At 54.5% G+C, this 18,334-nt stretch overlaps 1 protein-coding gene across 1 annotated transcript in view; it reads right to left on the bottom strand.

Annotated features, from left to right (window-relative positions):
• LOC127583399 (V-type proton ATPase subunit B-like) overlaps window positions 1–18,334 on the bottom strand; it is a 50,762-nt gene that overhangs the window by 3,284 nt on the left and 29,144 nt on the right. The window contains exons 7-13 of the mRNA XM_052039350.1: window positions 16,450–16,551; window positions 15,539–15,636; window positions 8,518–8,641; window positions 5,650–5,800; window positions 2,789–2,871; window positions 1,336–1,440; window positions 690–819 (exon numbers count right to left, since the gene is read on the bottom strand). Of these exons, the coding sequence (XP_051895310.1) occupies window positions 690–819; window positions 1,336–1,440; window positions 2,789–2,871; window positions 5,650–5,800; window positions 8,518–8,641; window positions 15,539–15,636; window positions 16,450–16,551 (793 nt within the window). The remainder of the gene's footprint in view (window positions 1–689; window positions 820–1,335; window positions 1,441–2,788; window positions 2,872–5,649; window positions 5,801–8,517; window positions 8,642–15,538; window positions 15,637–16,449; window positions 16,552–18,334) is intronic.

Raw genomic sequence — 18,334 nt, forward strand, 5'->3', positions numbered from 1 at the left:
AAAGACCCCACCCACCCCGGACATTCTCTCTTCTCCCCCCTCCCATCGTGCTGAAGATACAAAAACATGAGAACACGTATCACCAGGCTCAGGGATAGCTTCAGGCACGTTAGTGTGAGGGCAGGCAGGGTAGTGTAGCAGTTAGCGTAACGCTATTACAGCGCCAGCGACCCATGTTCAATTCTGGCCGCTGTCTGTAAGGGGTTTGTATGTTCTCCCCGTGACTGCGTGGGTTTCCTCCGGGTGCTCCGGTTTCCTCCCACATTCCAAAGACGTACAGGTTAGGAAGTTGTGGGCGTGCTATGTTGGCGCCAGAAGCGTGGCGACACTTGCGGGCTGCCCCCAGAACACTACGCAAAAGATGCATTTCACTGTGTGTTTCAGTGTATGTGTGACTAATAAAGATATCTTATCTCATCTTCTATCCCACTGTTATCAGACTCTTGAACAGACCTCTTACACGGTGGACTCTTGACCTCACAATGTACATCGTTGTGGTCACAGGCAGTACGTGCAAATTCCACACAGACAGCACCAGAGGTCAGGATTGAACCTGGGTCTCAGAAGTGAGGCAGACTCTACTACTGTGCCAGCCTCCCTGCTGTGAGCTCAGGGTGAGACCCTGGGTCACTCTGGTTCCCCCGAAGGGTCTGTCGCACCCCGGGACACTCGCTCTGGGCTGTTCTTACCTTGGGAGATGAAATTCTTCTCAAATTTCTGCAGGAATTCCAGATAGAGGAGGTCGTCGGAAGTCAGCGCCTCTTCACCAACCACTGCCTTCATCGCCTGGACATCCTTCCCAATGGCATAGCAGGCATACTGGGAGAGGAACTACAGGCATCAGAGGGATGGAGGGAGGGTGCGGAGAGAGAGGGAGAGAGGCGGGGGAAGTGAAGGAAGGGGGGGGGAGGGAGAGAGAGAGGGAGGAAGAGAGAGGGAGAGAGAGAGGGAGAGAGAGAGAGAGAGAGGGAGAGAGGGAGAGAGAGGGGGAGAGGGAGAGAGAGAGGGAGGGAGAGAGAGGGAGAGAGAGAGAGGGGGGGAGAGAGGGGGAGAGAGGGAGAGAGGGAGAGAGAGGGGGAGAGGGAGAGAGAGAGGGAGGGAGAGAGAGGGAGAGAGAGAGAGAGAGAGAGAGAGAGAGAGAGAGAGAGAGAGTGAGAGAGGGGGGAGAGAGGGAGAGAGGGAGGGAGAGGGGGAGAGGGAGGGAGAGGGGGAGAGGGAGGGGGAGAATCCTGTGGCCCCACTCTTTCAATCACCACCAGTCATATCCCACCCAACACCCCCCCAGACCCGTCACTCTGCTCGGCCGTGTGCTCTGGGCTGACGGCGTCTCCTCACCAGCTGGTTGGACACCTCCGCGTGGTCCTTCCGAGTCATGCCCTCCCCGATGGCCGACTTCATCAGACGGGACAGTGAGGGCAGCACGTTGATGGGTGGGTAGATCTGGAGGTGGCACAAACCGCTTGGTGTGAGAGGTGTGAACCAGGGGTAGCAGTGGGTCCCTGTCACCCCCCACCCCCCCACCCACCCACGGGACCCTACAGAACAGTGGGAAATAATCACCTGCTCCTCATTCTCCCAACCCCACTCCCACCTCCACCCACCCCCACCCATCACCCCCACCCACCCCCACCCACCCCACCCATCACCCCAACCCACCCCCACCCACCCCCACCCACCTCACCCATCACCCCCACCCACCCCCACCCACCCCCACCCACCTCACCCATCACCCCACCCACCCCCACCCACCCCCACCCACCTCACCCATCACCCCCACCCACCCCCACCCACCCCCACCCACCTCACCCATCACCCCCACCCACCCCCCACCCATCGCCCCACCCATCACCCCACCCACCCCCACCCACCCCCACCCATCACCCCCACCCACCTCACCCATCACCCCCACCCACCCCCACCCACCCCCACCCACCTCACCCATCACCCCCACCCACCCCCACCCACCCCCACCCACCTCACCCATCACCCCCACCCACCCCCACCCACCCCCACCCACCTCACCCATCACCCCCACCCACCCCCACCCATCGCCCCACCCATCACCCCACCCACCCCCACCCACCCCCACCCATCACCCCCACCCACCTCACCCATCACCCCCACCCACCCCCACCCACCCCCACCCACCTCACCCATCACCCCCACCCACCCCCACCCACCCCCACCCACCTCACCCATCACCCCCACCCACCCCCACCCACCCCCACCCACACCCATCGCCCCCACCCATCACCCCCACCCACCCCCACCCACCCCCACCCACACCCATCGCCCCCACCCATCACCCCCACCCACCCCCACCCACCTCACCCATCACCCCCACCCACCGCCCCCACCCATCACCCCCACCCACCCCCACCCACCCCCACCCATCACCCCCACCCACCTCACCCATCGCCCCCACCCATCACCCCCACCCACCCCCACCCACCTCACCCATCACCCCCACCCACCCCCACCCACCTCACCCATCGCCCCCACCCATCACCCCCACCCACCCCCACCCACCCCCACCCATCACCCCCACCCACCTCAACCATTACCCCCACCCACCCCCTCCCATCGCCCCCACCCATCACCCCCACCCATCACCCTCACCCCCAGCCATCACCCCATCAGGAGTCTGTGGGAGACATTGGGGTTCCCACTGTCTTCCACTCTGTGAGGGCTGTGGATGGGGATCCTCAGCTGGGGATCGGCTCCGTCCCATCCCCGAACACTCCCCACCCCCCACTGGTGGGACTGTGGGTGTGAGGGAGGCACCCACCTGCCTGTTGTGCAGCTGCCTGTCCACGTAGATCTGTCCCTCGGTGATGAAGCCGGTCAGGTCCGGGATGGGGTGGGTGATGTCTGCAACGGATGGAAGACCCCCACACTGTTATAGCCCCGCCAAAGGCTCCCACCTCCCTTCCCGTCCCCAGGAGCGTCAGTCCACCACACCACGGATTGTCTCCAGGGACCTGCTGTTGCTTCCAGCGCTGTGCGGTGGGAGAGGACAGATTCCACAGACGACCCTACCCCAAGGCCCTGCCTGCTCCCTCACGCAATGTCGAGGCTCCACAATGTCGAGTCACACAGCACTGAAACTCCTCCATGTTGACCAAGTTGTCTACTTAAACTAATCCCATTTGCCTGCCTTTGGCCCATATCCCTCTAGACCTTTCCTATCCATAGAAAGCATCCTATCCAGATGTATCACGGCTTGGTACGGCAACTGCTCTGCCCAGGACCGCAAGAAGCTGCAGAGAGTTGTGGACACAGCCCAGTGCATCACAGACACCAGCCTCCCCTCCTTGGACTCTGTCTTTACTTCTCGTCTTGATGAAGCAGCCGGCATAATCAAAGACCCCACCCACCCAGGACATTCTCTCTTCTCTCCTCTTCCATCAGGTAGAAGATACAGGAGCCTGAGGACACGTACCACCAGACTTAAGGACAGCTTCTACCCCACTGTGATAAGACTATTGAACGGTTCCCTGATACAATGAGATGGACTATGACCTCACGATCTACCTTGCTGTGACCTTGCACCTTATTGCACTGCACTTTCTCTGTAGCTGTGACACTTTACTCTGTACTGTTACTGTTTTTACCTGTACTACATCAATGCACTCTGTACTAACTCAATGTAACTGCACTGTGTAATGAATTGATCTGTACGATCGGTATACAGTTTTTCACTGTACCTCGGTACAAGTGACAATAATAAATCAATACCAATGGACCTGTCCAAATGTCTTTTAAACACTGTAATTGTCCCCACCTCTACCGCTTCCTCTGGCAGCTCGTTCCACACGCCCACCACTCTCTGTGTGGAAAAACTTGCCGCTCAGGTCCCCTTTAAACCTTGCCCCTCTCACCTTAAACTAAAGCTCTCTAGTTTTACACTCCCCTACCCTGTGACTATCCACCTTACCTGTGCCCCTCATGATTTTATGTCTTTCTATAAGGTCACCCCTCAGCCTCCTTCGCTCCAGGGAAAACAGTCCCAGCCTGTCCAGCCTCTCAGTTAGGCACACGAGATCATAGACCATAGGACACAGGAGCAGAATCAGGCCATTCAGCCCATCGAGTCTGCTCGGCCCTTCAATCATGGCTGATTATATTTTTGATTCAATCTCATTCTTCTGTCTTCTCCCCGTAACTCTTAACGCCCCCCCCTTACCAATCAAGAACCTATCAATCTCTGCCTTAAATACACCCAATGACTTGGCCTCCACAGCCGTCTGTGGCAACGAATTCCACAGATTCACCGCCCTCTGGCTGAAGAAATTCCTCCTCATCTCTGTTCTAAAGGGATGTCCCTTTCTTCTGAGGCTCTTAGACAGGCACATGGATGTGCAGGGAATGGAGGGAGATGGATATTGTGTGGGATTAGTTTAGTTAGGTGTTTAATTACTAGTTTAATTCGTTCAGCACAGACATGGAGGGCTGAAGAGCCTGTTCCTGTGCTGTACTGTTCTATGGCCTATGTTCTCCCTGTACCCCAAGCCCTCCAGTCCTGGGACCATCCTGTGAATCCGTCCTGCACCCTCCCCAGTTTAATCACATCCTTCCTGTAGCTGGGTGACCAGGGCAGGAGGACTGACATTGTGGGGCACTGTGGCTGTCCTCCTCAGGGAGCTGTGGCCAATATTTATTCCTTCCCTCAACACCGCTGAAACAAATCGTCTGGTCATCATCACCGCACTGCCTACGGGATCTTGCTGTGTGTCCCACCTTATGGCAGTGACTGCTCTTCTAAGCGTCCCACTGGCTGCCCTGAGGTTGTGGGCGGAGCTATGGGAGGTGGGTGTGTCAGACCGCTTGCTCGTATACCACCAGCAACTAACCCACCTTCACACAGGGCTCAGACCGCACCTGTGGCTATTCAACTGCAGAGGGCAGAGCGTGAGTACAGCCCCTCGCCCCCTGCATGGCTACATGTTCCTTCCCCACCGGGGCACTGATGCAGATATGTCTGGTCTCTCTGGTCTGTCACACCCCGTCTGGTCTGCCCTGCTCTGCCTGGAATGTGTGGCTCTGTCCGTCGTGACACACTCTGTCTCTCTGCTTTTACTTTAACAGAAACAAGTTTATTTCAAGTACTACAACGGGACACTAGTAACTGCAACAATAACGAAACACCGACTAAATTAGAACATTCCCATCCTCATCCAAGACGCAGTTTGTCTCCTGCGGTGCCCAACTGTCCCAGGAGACCCCCATGGTGCCCGTGGACACTGCATACTCTCTCCAGGGACGCCCATGCACGGATGTACCCCCTGAAGGTGACCAGGCAGTCAGCTCAGGCGTGGCCTTCAGTGTGACCCGCGGATAGCTAGTTCGGCCGGGCCCAGGAGCAAGGTCACCAGGACATCTCCCCTCCAACTCCCCACCCCGCCCCCTCCGCAGGGGGTGACCAAATACGAAGAGGGTGGGGCTAAAATGCAACCAGAAGGTGAGGGGCAGCCCCTTCAGTTCAGCAAGTGAGGGCTGCAGCCTCCTCTGGACGGCCTGGTTCTATCTGGTGACAGCCACGTTGACTGACGGACCCCCTGTGCTGGACGCCCCGAGACCCCCTGAGGAGGGGGTGTGCAGGGTCACTGGGGGGTGGGAGATCCTGGGGGGGGGAGGGGGCAGACTGACCGTCGTTGGGCATGGTGAGGATGGGGATCTGTGTGATGGAGCCGGCTCGTCCCTCCACACGCCCCGCTCGCTCATAGATGGTCGCCAGGTCGGTGTACATGTATCCCGGGAACCCCCGCCGGCCAGGGACCTCCTCCCGGGCTGCAGACACCTGTGGGGGGAGGGGGAGGGAGGGGGTGAATGGGGCGGGGGAGATGGAGGGGAGTGGCAGGGGGAGGGAGAGAGTGGAGTTGGGAGTGGGGGTGAAGGGGTTGTTGGGTGGAATCAGGGGTGGGATGGGGTGGGGGTTGAGGTGGGACGGGGGGTTGGGTGGTTGGGAGGAGAGTAGTGGGGGTGGGGCCGGGGGTGGGGTGAGAAGGAGGGCATGGGGGTGAGATCAGGGGTAGGGGATGGGGTGGGAGAGGGAGGGGTTGGGTGGAAGGAGTGGGGTGTAAGGGAGGGTGTGGGGGTGAGGAGGGGCCCAATGGGGGTGGGATTGGGGGTGGGGGTGAGAGGGAGGGGTGGTGGGGGTGGGATCAGTGTGTGCAGGGTTTTTGGGGAAGGACCCCAAGGTGGGGGTAGGTCCGAGGTGGGGGGGTGGTTGTGGAGAAGGGGGTGAAGGATGGGGAGGGAGACACACAGACGACATTAGACTCACCGCCACATTCTGGCACCACTTCAAGCACGAACCTTAGTGAGTGGAAGACATTCGGCCCGTCTCCAATCCTATCCCCTGGCAGCGGTATAATTACCCCGACCCCCCTCCCCCCTTGCCAGCAGCCCATCTGTTGTTCCTGAAGCCCTGTGATGAGGAGGGAGGGAGGGAGGGAGGGATGGAGTGGGGGCTGAGGTGAGATGGAGGTCTGACCCCAGCCCTGACCTCCGTTGGTCTGTGACTGCCCAACCCTGGCCCACCCCCCCGGTGAGCCAGCAGGGACAGGGAAGGCCAAATGGTCTCAGGGCTGAAGCCAGTGTGTGAGGCAGGTTGGTCACAGACAGGATCGGGTGGGTGGTCGGCCTTCCCCTTCCTCCGCCGTGTCCCACCCCCTCCCACTGCCCCTCGGCTACAGCAGGGAATCGGAGTTGGGGGTGTCAGGAGGATGTCGGAGGGACGAGGAGAGATTGCACAGGGTGGGCTTCTCTCCTCTGGAGCCCAGAAGGCTGAGGTACAACGATGAGGTGTTGGACGGAGGCAATGTTTCCCCTGGTGGAGAGGTCAAACCCTGGTGGGGTGAGTAACTGGCAGAAGGCTGAGGTCAGATCAGATCAGTTTGTTGTCACGTACACCGGGGTGGAGTGAAATTCCTCGCTGGTGTGAAGCTCCCAGAGTGAACGTGGTCAGAATCAGCATCAGGTTTATTGTCACTGACATACAAAGGGAAGTTTGTTGGTTTGCTGGTAATCAATACAACAAATACAGCAGCAAGTGCTGAACAAAAGCACAACGGGACCGCAAGAAACTGCAGAGAGTTGTGGACACAGCCCAGCGCGTCACGGACACCAGCCTCCCCTCCACGGACTCTGTCTACACTTCTCGCTGCCTCGGTAAAGCAGCCAACATAATCAAAGACCCCACCCACCCCGAACGTTCTCTCTTCTCCCCCCTCCCATCGGGCAGAAGATACAAAAGCCTGAAAGCACGTACCACCAGGCTCAAGGACAGCTTCTATCCCGCTGTTATCAGACTACTGAATGGACCTCTCAAACGCTAAAAGATGAACTCCTGACCTCCCAATCTACCTCGTCATGACCTTGCACCTTATTGTCTGCCTGCACTGCACTTTCTCTGTAACTGTGACACCTTATTCTGCATTCTGTTTGTGTTTGGACTACCTCGATGTACTTGTGCATGGAATGATCTGTCTGGACGTGCACACGGAAGTTTTTCACTGTATCTTGGTACATGTGACAATAATGAACCGATTACCAGCGCCAATCCCACCAGACTAACACCAGAACAGGAATCAGCCTTGGCCGACTTGAGTCATTGTCTCCAGTTAAATCCCCTGCTGCTCTCTTATCGGAAGCATCAAATTGTAGAGGATTTTGGCACGGATAGAGGCCATTTGGCCACGGAACCTGTCCCAAATCCCACCTTCCAGCACCAGGTCCACAACCCTGCAGGTCACGTCCACACAGTGTTTAAATGTGATGAAAGTTTCTGAATTACAGGAAGGGTGTGGGGGCTGTGGAGAGGGCGCAGGAGAGGTTCACCAGGATGCTGCCTGGATTAGAGGGTGTGAGCTATAAGGAGAGGTTGGATGAACTTGGGTTGTTTTCTCTGGAGCGTCGGAGGCTGAGGGGAGACCTGATAGAGGTTTATAAAATTATGAGAGGCATAGATAGAGTAGACAGCCAGAATCTTTTTTCCAGGGTGGAGGTGTCAAACACTAGAGGGCAGAGATTTAAGGTGAGAGGGGGAAAGCTTAAAGGAGATGTGTAGGGTGAGTTTTTTACACAGAGAGCGGTGCGTGCCTGGAACGGGCTGCTGGGGGGTGGTGGTGGAAGATACGATCGTGGTACTTGAAAGGCATTTAGACAGATCCATGAACAGGCAGGGAACGGAGGGACATGCATCATATCATGTAGATATGGAACAGATATGTTGGCACAACATTGTGGGCCGAAGGGCCTGTTCTGTGCTGTGCTGTTCTATGTTCTATTGTGTGCAGTTTAAATTAGCATCATGGTCGGCATAGACACGGTGGGCCGAAGGGCCTGTTCCTGCGCTGTTCTATGCTCTATATTCACCCCAGTTTCCCCCCACCTTCTGGGTACCCAACAACCTTACTCCTGCTCCTCACCTTCTGCTAGTTAGCTGTCACCTCTGGTCTGACCGACTTTGACCCCTCACCCTTGCCCTCCCAGCCCGGACACCCCGCCGCTCACCTCTCGCAGCGCCTCTGCGTAGGAGCTCATGTCCGTCAGGATGACCAGCACATGCTTCTCACATTGGTAAGCCAGGAACTCGGCCGCCGTCAGTGCCAGGCGCGGGGTGATGATCCTCTCGATGCTGCGGGGAACGAGATCAGCCAACAGGGGTTTACAGCTCGGGGTAATCCCTGCCCACCCCCTGCATTCCGCAAGGTCAGCCTTGGAGAGAATGCGGATTCCCAGCACAACTCTGAAAATCCGTTAACCGATCTAGAACTCTGGACTCTGCCCAATACATCACGGGCACATCCCTCCCCACCATCGGGAGTATCTACAGGAGGAGCTGCCTCAAGAAGGCAACATCCATCATCAAAGATCCCCACCATCCGGGCCGTGCCGTCTTCTCACAGAAGCCTGAAGTCCCACACCACCAGGTTCAGGGACGTTGACTGCCCTTCAAACATTCAGTTCTTGAACCAACTGACACAACCCTAATCACTACCTCAGTACAGCAACCCTGGGACCACTTTGATCACTTTGCACTAAAATAGACTTTTTTTTGTTCTAATTGTGTTCTTTCTTGTAAAAATTGTGTATAATTTATGTTAAATTAAGCATGTTATTATGTTTTCCTTGTGAATGCTGCTTATCTGATGCTCTGTGCCTGTGATGCTGCTGCAAGTAAGTTTTTCATTGCGTCTGTGCACACATGGACTTGTGCAGATGACAGTAAACTCGACTTTGACTTCAGAATCCTAATGACCCAGCATCTGGTTCACCGGAACCACTCAGCAGGTTCCTGGCTCCTGCGCTCCCCAAACACTCGTCCCAGTGCGAGCTTTGAACTCACCTGGTTCTGTTGACCACCTTCCCTTGAAACTCACCTGGTTCTGTTCCCCAAACTCCCTTGAAACTCAACTCTTAGAGGAAAGACGTCATTAAACTGGAAGGAGTGCAAAGAAGATTTACGAGGATGCTGCCAGGACTCGAGGGACTGAGTTACAGGGAGAGGTTGGCCCGGCTAAGATTTTATTCCTTGGAATGTAGGAGACTGAGGGGTGATCTTATAGAGGTGTATAAAACCATGAGGGCCATCGATAGGGTGAATGCACTTAATCTTTTCCCCAGGGTTGGGGAATCAAGAACTAGAGGGCACAGGTTTAAGGTGACGGGGGATACTTTTAAAAGGGACTTGAGGGGCAACTTCTTCACCCAGAGGGTGGTGGGTTTGTGGAACGAGCTGCCAGAGGAGGTGGAAAGGTGGTGAGTGCAATACATTTAAAAGACTCTTGGTTGGGCACCTGGATAGCAAAGATTTAGAGGATATGGCTCCAGCTTAGATGGGCACCTTGGTTGGCATGGATGAGTTGGGCCGAAGGGCCTGTTTCCCTGTTCTATGACTATGACTCTATGGTTCTATTTCCTGGGGTCTCTTGCTCACCTGGGTTACTGGAATATTACTGGGCAGCACCCTTTAAAAAAGTGAATTAGGAATGTATTAGGGTCCGTGACTGGTGGTGTTCCACAGGGATCTGTACTGGGACTTCTGCTGGTTGTGATACGACTTGGATGAAAATGTCAGCGGGTGGGTTAGTAAGTTTGCAGGTGACACAAAAAGTAGTGGTGCTGTGGATAGTGAGGAAAGTTGCCAAAGGATACAGATCAGTTGCAGATATGGGCAGAGAAATGGCAGATGGAATTTAATCAGGACAAATGTGAAGTGTTGGACTTTGGGAGATCAAATGTAAAAGGACAGTACACTTATTGGCAGGGCCCTTAATAGTGTTGCTGTACAGTGGGATCTTGGGGTGCAAGTCCATAGCTCCCTGAAAGTGACTGCACAGGTTGATAGGGTGGTAAAGAAGGCGTACAGCATGCTCGCCTTTATTAGTCAAGACATTGAGTTCAAGAGTCGGGAAGTTCTGTTGCAGCTTTATAAGACTCTGGTTAGACTGCATCTGGAGTACTGCATTCAGTTCTGGTCGCCCCATTATGGGATGTGGAAGCTTTAGAGAGGGTGCAGAGGAGGTTTACCAGGATGCTGCCTGGATTAGAGGGCATGTGCTTCAGGAAGCGGTTGGAGAAACTTGGACTGTTTTTTCTGGAGTGTCGGAGGCTGAGGGGAGACCTGACAGAGGTTTATAAAATTATGAGAGGCATAGATAGGTATCTTTTTTCCCAGGCTTGAAATGGCTAATACCAGAGGGCATGTATTTAAAGTGAGAGGGGGTAAGTCCAAAGGAGATGTTTGGGGCAAGTTTTTTACACAGAGGGTGGTGGGTGCCTGGAATGAGCTGCCAGAGGTGGGGGTGGAGGCAGATACAATGGAGGCGTTTAAGAGGCTCTTGGATAGGCACGTAAATGTGCAGAGAATGGAGGGATGTGTACCGTGTGCAGGCAGAAGGGATCAGTGTAATTAGGCATCATTAGCTTAATTAGATCAGCACAACATTGTGGGCCGAAGGGTCTGTTCCTGTGCTGTACTGTTCTACTTTCTATGTTCATCCGATAGTCTGCACGATCTGCTGGTCTGACTCCCCAATGTCCTGAGCGTGTTCTACTGTCCAATTCCAGGGTGGAAGGGGTTCAGTCCTGGTCTCCACACTTCAGGAAGAACATGAAGGTCATACAGCAAGGATTTACTGGAATGATTCCAGGGATGAGGCAGGAGGGGCTGGGATTGTCCTCAAGGTGAAGGAGATTTGGTCAATGTGGGCAAAGTCATGAGCTGGTGCTGGAGGAACTCAGCGGGCCGGGCAGCATCTGGGGAGGGAGGTGGACAGTCGACGTTTCGGGTCGAGACCTTCATCAGGACTGGGAAGAAAGAGGGGAGACGGCCGGTGGGGGGAAGGGGCGGAGCAAGAGCTGGCGGGTGACGGGTGGATCCAGGTGAGGGGGTGGGGTGGGACGCAGGTGAGGGAGGGGGGAGTGGGAATGATGTCAGGAGCTGGGAGGTGATAGGTGGAGGTGACAAATGGACCTGATAGGAGAGGAAGGTGGAGCGTGGGGAGGGGAGCCGGTGGGAGGGGTGTGTGGGTGAGGGGCAGACGGAGAGGTTTGGGGAGGGGGGAGAGACGGGGCGATGGGGGTCGGTGGATCGGGAGCAGGGAGGAAGGTCATGAGGAGGAAAGTTTGTTGCAGAGAGTCAGCGAATTGGAACTCCCAGTGTGGAGAGGTTGAAGCAGGGCTTTCAAAAGGGAGCTGGCGAGACATGACTAAAGAATAATTTGTAGGGCTATGGGGAAAGAATGGGGTGGGGGGGGGGGAGTGGGACTGAGGGCTGGCACGGACGGTGGGCTCAAGAGCCTCCTATTCGTGTGGCACAGGTTGGACTCGGCCCCTGGGGAGCTCCCTGCAGTCCCGCCGGCTGCCACATGGGGCCACCGGTGAGCCATCCTGACACACGTCCTTTGGTGGCCCCTCAATCTCCCATTCCCAAAACCTGTCCCACCTCCTGGTCTGGGCTGTGGGAGCGGCGCGGATCTGTCGTCCAGCTGGCTAAAGCACAGGAAGCAATCCCTTCCAGTTAACACTAATCAAGAAACAGAGCTTCACTCTGTCTGTTACCAGGTGTGTTAGTAATACAACACGGAAACAGGACCTTCAGCCCAACTTGTCCAAGTTCCCTACCTGAGCCAGTCCCATTTGCCCGCGTTTGGCCCATATCCGTCTAAACCTGGTAAACCTCTCTGCACCCTCTCCAAAGCCTCCACGTGCTTCCTATAATGGGATGACCAGAACTGAATGCAATGCTCCAGAACCGGCTAAGTCCTACGGGACAGTGGTGTCCGACTGGGTCTGTGGCAGGTGTTGAGGGAACCAACGCCAGGGATCAAAGTGGCCTCGCCCTCACTGATCCACCCGTGGCTGATCCTTTTGTGTGTGACAGCACGGATACAGAGTCTTCAGCGCGGAAACAGGCCCTTCGGCCCAACCGGTCCGTATCGACCGAGATTCCCATCTGAGCCAGTCCCGTCTGCCTGCGTTTGGCCCATATCCCTCTAAACCTTTCCCATCCATGGACCTGTCCAAGTGTCTTTTAAATGTTAATGTACCTGCATCACCCACTTCCTCTGGCAGCTCGTTCCAGATACTAACCAGCCTCTGGGTGAAAAAGTTTCCCCTCAGGTTCCTATTAAATCTCTCCCCTCTCACCCTAAACCTGTGCCCTCTGGTTCTTGATTCCCCAACCCTGGGAAAAAGACTGAGTGCATTCACTCTGTCTATTCCCCTCATGATTTTATACATCTCTATAAGGTCACTCCTCATTCTCCTACGCTGCAAAGAAGAAAGTTCCAACCTGCTCGACCTCTCTCCATAACTCAGCCCCTCGAGTCCCGGCAACATCCTCGTAAACCTCCTCTGCACTCTTTCCAGCTTAATGACTGTCAGTGATCAGTGCACAGTCCTTGTGGAGACAAAGTCTCGCCTTCACACTGAGGACTCTCTCCATTGTAAGAAACACTCTGGAGGAACTCAGGAACTCTGCCTGGCCTGCTGAGTTCCTTCAGCAACATCGTGTTCTCCACCTCGATTCCAGCATCTACAGCCCTTTGTTTATCTGCTCCCTCCGTCATGTTGTGTGGCACTAACAGATCTGGCAACCCAAAACTAGACATCCAAGAGGTGCTGTGGACCATCAGCAACAACAGGTCACTCAACAAGTGACTCACCCCCTGACACCCCACGGCCTTTCCCCCATCTACAGGGCACAGGCCAGGAGTGTGACGAAACACTCCCCGCTTGCCTGGGTGAGTAAAACTCCAACAGGAACCTTGACACCGTCCAGGACAAAGGAGCCTGTTCGATCGGCACCCCCCAAACACTCCCTCCCTCCCCCACCGGCGCACAGTGGCTGCAGTGTGCACCGTCTACGCAACGCACTTCAGTTACTCACCCAGACTACTCTGACTGCACCTCCCAAACCCACCAACCCTCCCACCAACAAGGACAAGGGCAGTGGGTACAGGGGAACACCACCACCTGAAGATTCCTCTCCCAGTCACACCCCATCCTGACTTGGAAATATCTCGCCGTTCCTTCACCGTCACTGGGTCTAAACCCTCCCCAACAGCGCCATGGGAGCGCCTTCACCAGAAGGACCGCAGCGGTTCCAGGAGACAGCTCACCTCCACCTTCTCCAGGGGAATTAGGGATGGTCAATAAATGCTGGCCTTGCCCGTGACACCCAGGTCCCGAAAAATGAATAAAAATGACCTGGGAGCATTTGGAAATCAAAAAACTGCAAATGTTGTTAATCTGAAATAAAGACAAAATGTTGGAAAAACTCATCCGGGAAGGAGAGAATGTCGAGGTAGTTTTCAAAGTCAAGGTCAAAGTTGGAAAGTATTTTGGAATTTGGATTTTGGAAGGACTTCAGGAGTTGAGTTATAAGGAAATATTGAGCATGTTAGGACTTTATTCCTTGAAGCGGAGAAGAATGAGGGGAGATATGATAGAGGTTTATAAAATGATGAGGGGCATAGACAGAGTTAATGCAAATAGGCTCTTTCCACCTAGATTAGGAGAGATAAGTACGAGAGGACATGGCTTTAGGGTGAAAGGGGAAAGGTTTAGGGGGAACATTAGAGGGAACTTCCTCACTCAAAGAGTGGTGGGAGTGTGGAATGGGCTGCCATCTGATGTGGTAAATGCGGGCTCGCTCTTAACTTTTAAGAGTAAATTGGATAGATACATGGACGAGAGAGGTCTGGAGGGGTATGGGCTGGGGGCAGGTAAATGGGACTAACAGAATAATGTTTCGGCACAGACTAGAAGGGCCAAATGGCCTGTTTTCTGTGCTGTAGTTTTCTATGGTTCTATGGTTCTATTGGTATTGGTATTGGTTTACTATTGTCACTTGTACCGAGGTACAGTGAAAAGCTTGTCTTACAAATCGATGGTACAGGTCAATTCATTACACAGTGCAGTTACATTGAGTCAGTACAGAGTGTATTGATGTCGTACAGGTAAAAATAATAACAGTACAGAGTAAAGTGTCACAGCTACAGAGAAAGTGCAGTGCAATAAGGTGCAAAGTCACAACAAGGTAGATTGTGAGGTCAGAGTCCATCTCATTGTATAAGGGAACCGTTCAATAGTCTTATCACAGTGGGGTAGAAACTGTCCTTAAGTCTGGTGGTACATGCCCTCAGGCTCCTGTATCTTCTACCTGATGGAAGAGGAGAGAAGAGAGAATGTCCCGGGTGGGTGGGGTCTTTGATTATGCTGGCTGCTTCGCCAAGGCAGCGAGAGGTAAAGACAGAGTCCAAGGAGGGGAGGATTATGGATCAAAGTTGAAGTCAAAAGTCAAAGCCGGGTTTATTGTCAGGTGCACAAGTGCATGTATGCATAGGTGCAATGGTAAACTTCCCTGCAGCAGAAGTAGCAGAGAAGGCGCTGAAGGAAATGGGTAGAACAAAGGGAATATCTGTGATAGGACGAGACCAAGTGGTTTAATGGGGACAGTCACCAGCACATTAAGCTGCCTGTGTGATGTGTTGTGAGTGGAGAGGCTGTGGGACATATCCAGTGAGCCAGAATAAGGAAATCCAGGCCAACAAGGCAGGCTGTCTGATACAGACAGAAAGACAGAGAAAGTTCCCTAATTTGGGAGTGTTTGATGGCGAGTCTCGCAGACTGGAATGTGCTCAGACAGAAGATGTGGTGTCCTTCCTCGAGTTTGGGCTGGGCCCTTGTTGTAGCAGTACAGGCGGCCACAGAAGGCCACAGACAGACACGTGGGTGGGGAATTACCGAGGCAGGCCGCAGGCAGCTCCGTTGAGTGTGGGAGGCTGGTGAGGCGGAGGGTGAGGACTGGGGGAGGCTGTCCAGGAGCAGAGGGGTGGGAGCAGTGGTTCAGGAGGTAGGTAGGATGTAGTCAAGGGCTCTGCCAGGGGAGAGGGGAGCCATGGTTCAGAAGGAACTTAGGGAGTATTTGGGGTTGTTACTGAATTGTCCAATGTAAAATATTCAATGCTGTAGCTGGAAGAGGCAGGATATTGTTGGGAAGGGATGGAACAGAGTCAGTGCTTACGTTGGGTCATTGGCGAGGTTCAGGAACAGGCACACGTTGTCCATAGTTCCGTTCTCCTCAAAGTCCGACTTGAAGAATCGAGCGGTTTCCATGTTGACCTGCGGGTTACGGAAGAGACAGTCACCGTCACACCCAGCATGGCAACTGTTCCCTAGTGACCAGCACAGTGTCACTCCCAGCATGGCAACTGTGTCCTAGCAACCAGCACAGTGTCACACCCAGCATGGCAACTGTGTCCTAGCAACCAGCACAGTGTCACACCCAGCATGGCAACTGTTCTTTTGGTAACCATCACAGTGCCATAAGCAGCCCAGTAAATGGCATAGCAGGTGTCAGTGGTAGGTGAGGGGTCGGCGTGGGTGTGGGGTGTTGGGGGTGGATGTGGGGGTGGGGTGTTGAGGGGTTGTTGGGATGGGGTGTTGGGGTGGTGTTGTGGGGGTGTGGGGGTGGGGTGTTGAGGGGTTGCTGGGGTGGGGTTGGGGGTGTGTTGTGGGGGTGGATGAGTTGGGGTGGATGTGGGTGTGGGGGTTGGGTGTTGGGGGTATGGGGATGTGTTAGGGTGGATGTGGGTGTGGGACTGGGGTGTTGGGGGTGTTGGGGGTGAGGGGATGGATGTATTGGGGTGGATGTGGGTGTGGGGGTGGGGTGTTGGGGTGGTGTGTTGGGGGTGTTGGGGGGTGTGGGGGTGGATGTGGGGGTAAGCCCGTCCCTGTGCTCAGTGACTGAACCATTGGGGGGGAGTGGGAATGTTTCAGGGGCTGCCCTCCCCGTGGATGAGAGACGCCCTCTCCCTGTGGTGTGATGCTGTGGGTGGGACCCCGGATGGGAGGTGGGGGTGGGGGGAGGGTTCTCTGGGAACCTGAGGGAGAGGTGGGGGAGTGGGGGAGGGATCTCGGGACCCCCGCACTCACCCCCATTGCAGCAAACACAATGGCAAAGTTGTCGTCACTGTAGTCCATGACCGCCTTGGACTTCTTCACCAGACCCGCCTGCCTGCAGATCTGCGCAGCGATCTGGAACAAAGGCCACAATCAGACCCCAGGCACAGCACGCACAGGAAGATCCCAGCCGCAGCCTCACACATCCCCCCCGCCCAGGAGATCCATCCCCCTCCGTTGCATCGGTGTCACTGGCTGTCGTCCAGTCCAAACCCTGGAACTCCCTCCCCAACAGCACTGTGGGAGCACCTTCACCAGAAGGAACCTCCTGGATACTGAAAGGCCTGGATAGAGTGGGCATGGAGAGGATGTTTCCATCATTGTGAGAGTCTAGGATCCGAGGGCGCAGCCTCAGAATAAAACTGAGACAAGGAGGAATTTCTTCAGCCAGAGGGCGGTGAATCTGTGGAATCCATTGCCACAGATGGCTGTGGAGGCCAAGTCATTGGGCGTGTTTAAGGCAGAGATTGATCGGTAAGGGGGTTAAAGGTGTCGGCAGGAGAATGGGGTTGAAAAAGATCAAGCCACAACTGAATGGTAGAGAAGACTTGATGGGCCGAATGGCCACATTCTGCTCCTATATATGGTTTTATAGTCTAAGGACTGCAGTGGTTCAAGAGGGCAGCTCACCCCCACCTTGTCAAGGGGTAGTTAACGGTCTTGCCGGTGACTCCAAGAGTAAGTGGGAAGATTCCTGGGCCAATCTTCCCCCCTCCTGACATTTAAAAGGGACCTGAGGGGCAAATTCTTCACCCAGAGGGTGGTCCGTATGTGGAACGAGCTGCCAGAGGAAGTGGCAGAGGCAGGTACATTAACAACATTTAGAACATAGAACCATAGAACAGTACAGCACAATACAGGCCCTTCAGCACACAATGTTGTGCCGAACTTTAATTCTCGCCTAATACTATCTAACCCCTTCCTCCCACATATCCCTCTATTTTAAATTCCTCCCTATGCTTATCTAACAATCTCTTGAACTTGACCAACATACCTGCCTCCGCCACTACCCCAGGCAGCGCATTCCATGCATCAACCACTCTCTGGGTAAAAAAACCTTCCTCTGATATCTGCCTTGAACTTCCCACCCATTATTGGAATTGGTTTATTATTGTCACTTGTACCGAGGTACAGTGAAAAGCTTGTCTTGCATACCGATTGTACAGGTCAATTCATTACACAGTGCAGTTACATTGTGTTAGTACAGAGTGCATTGATGTAGTACAGGTAAAAACAATAACAGTACAGAGTAAAGTGTCACAGCTACGGAGAAAGTGCAGTGCAATAAGGTGCAAAGTCACAACAAGGTAGATCGTGAGGTCAGAGTCCATCTCATTGTATAAGGGAACCGTTCAATAGTCTTATCACAGTGGGGTAGAAGCTGTCCTTAAGTCTGGTGGTACGTGCCCTCAGGCACCTGTATCTTCTACCCAATGGAAGAGGAGAGAAGAGAGAATGTCCCGGGTGGGTGGGGTCTTTGATTATGCTGGCTGCTACACCAAGACAACAAGAGGAAAAGAGAGAGTCCAAGGAGGGGAGGCTGGTGTCCGTGATGCGCTGGGCTGTGTCCACAACTCTCTGCAGTTTCTTGTGGTCCTGGGCAGAGCAGTTGCCGTACCAAGCCGTGATACATCCAGATAGGATGCTTTCTATGGTGCATCGGTAAAAGTTGGTGAGAGTCTTTCACCTCCTGAGGAAGAAGAGGTGCTGGTGAGCTTTCTTGTCCATGGCATCTATGTGATTTGACCAGGACAGGCTGTTGGAACTTGAAGCTCTCAACCCTCTCGACCTCAGCACCATTGATGTAGACATTACTTTAAAGCCATGCCCTCTTGTATTGAGCATTGGTGCCCTGGGA

Source organism: Pristis pectinata, chromosome 2 (genome assembly GCF_009764475.1).
Source record: "Pristis pectinata isolate sPriPec2 chromosome 2, sPriPec2.1.pri, whole genome shotgun sequence".
Lineage (NCBI taxonomy): Eukaryota > Metazoa > Chordata > Chondrichthyes > Rhinopristiformes > Pristidae > Pristis > Pristis pectinata.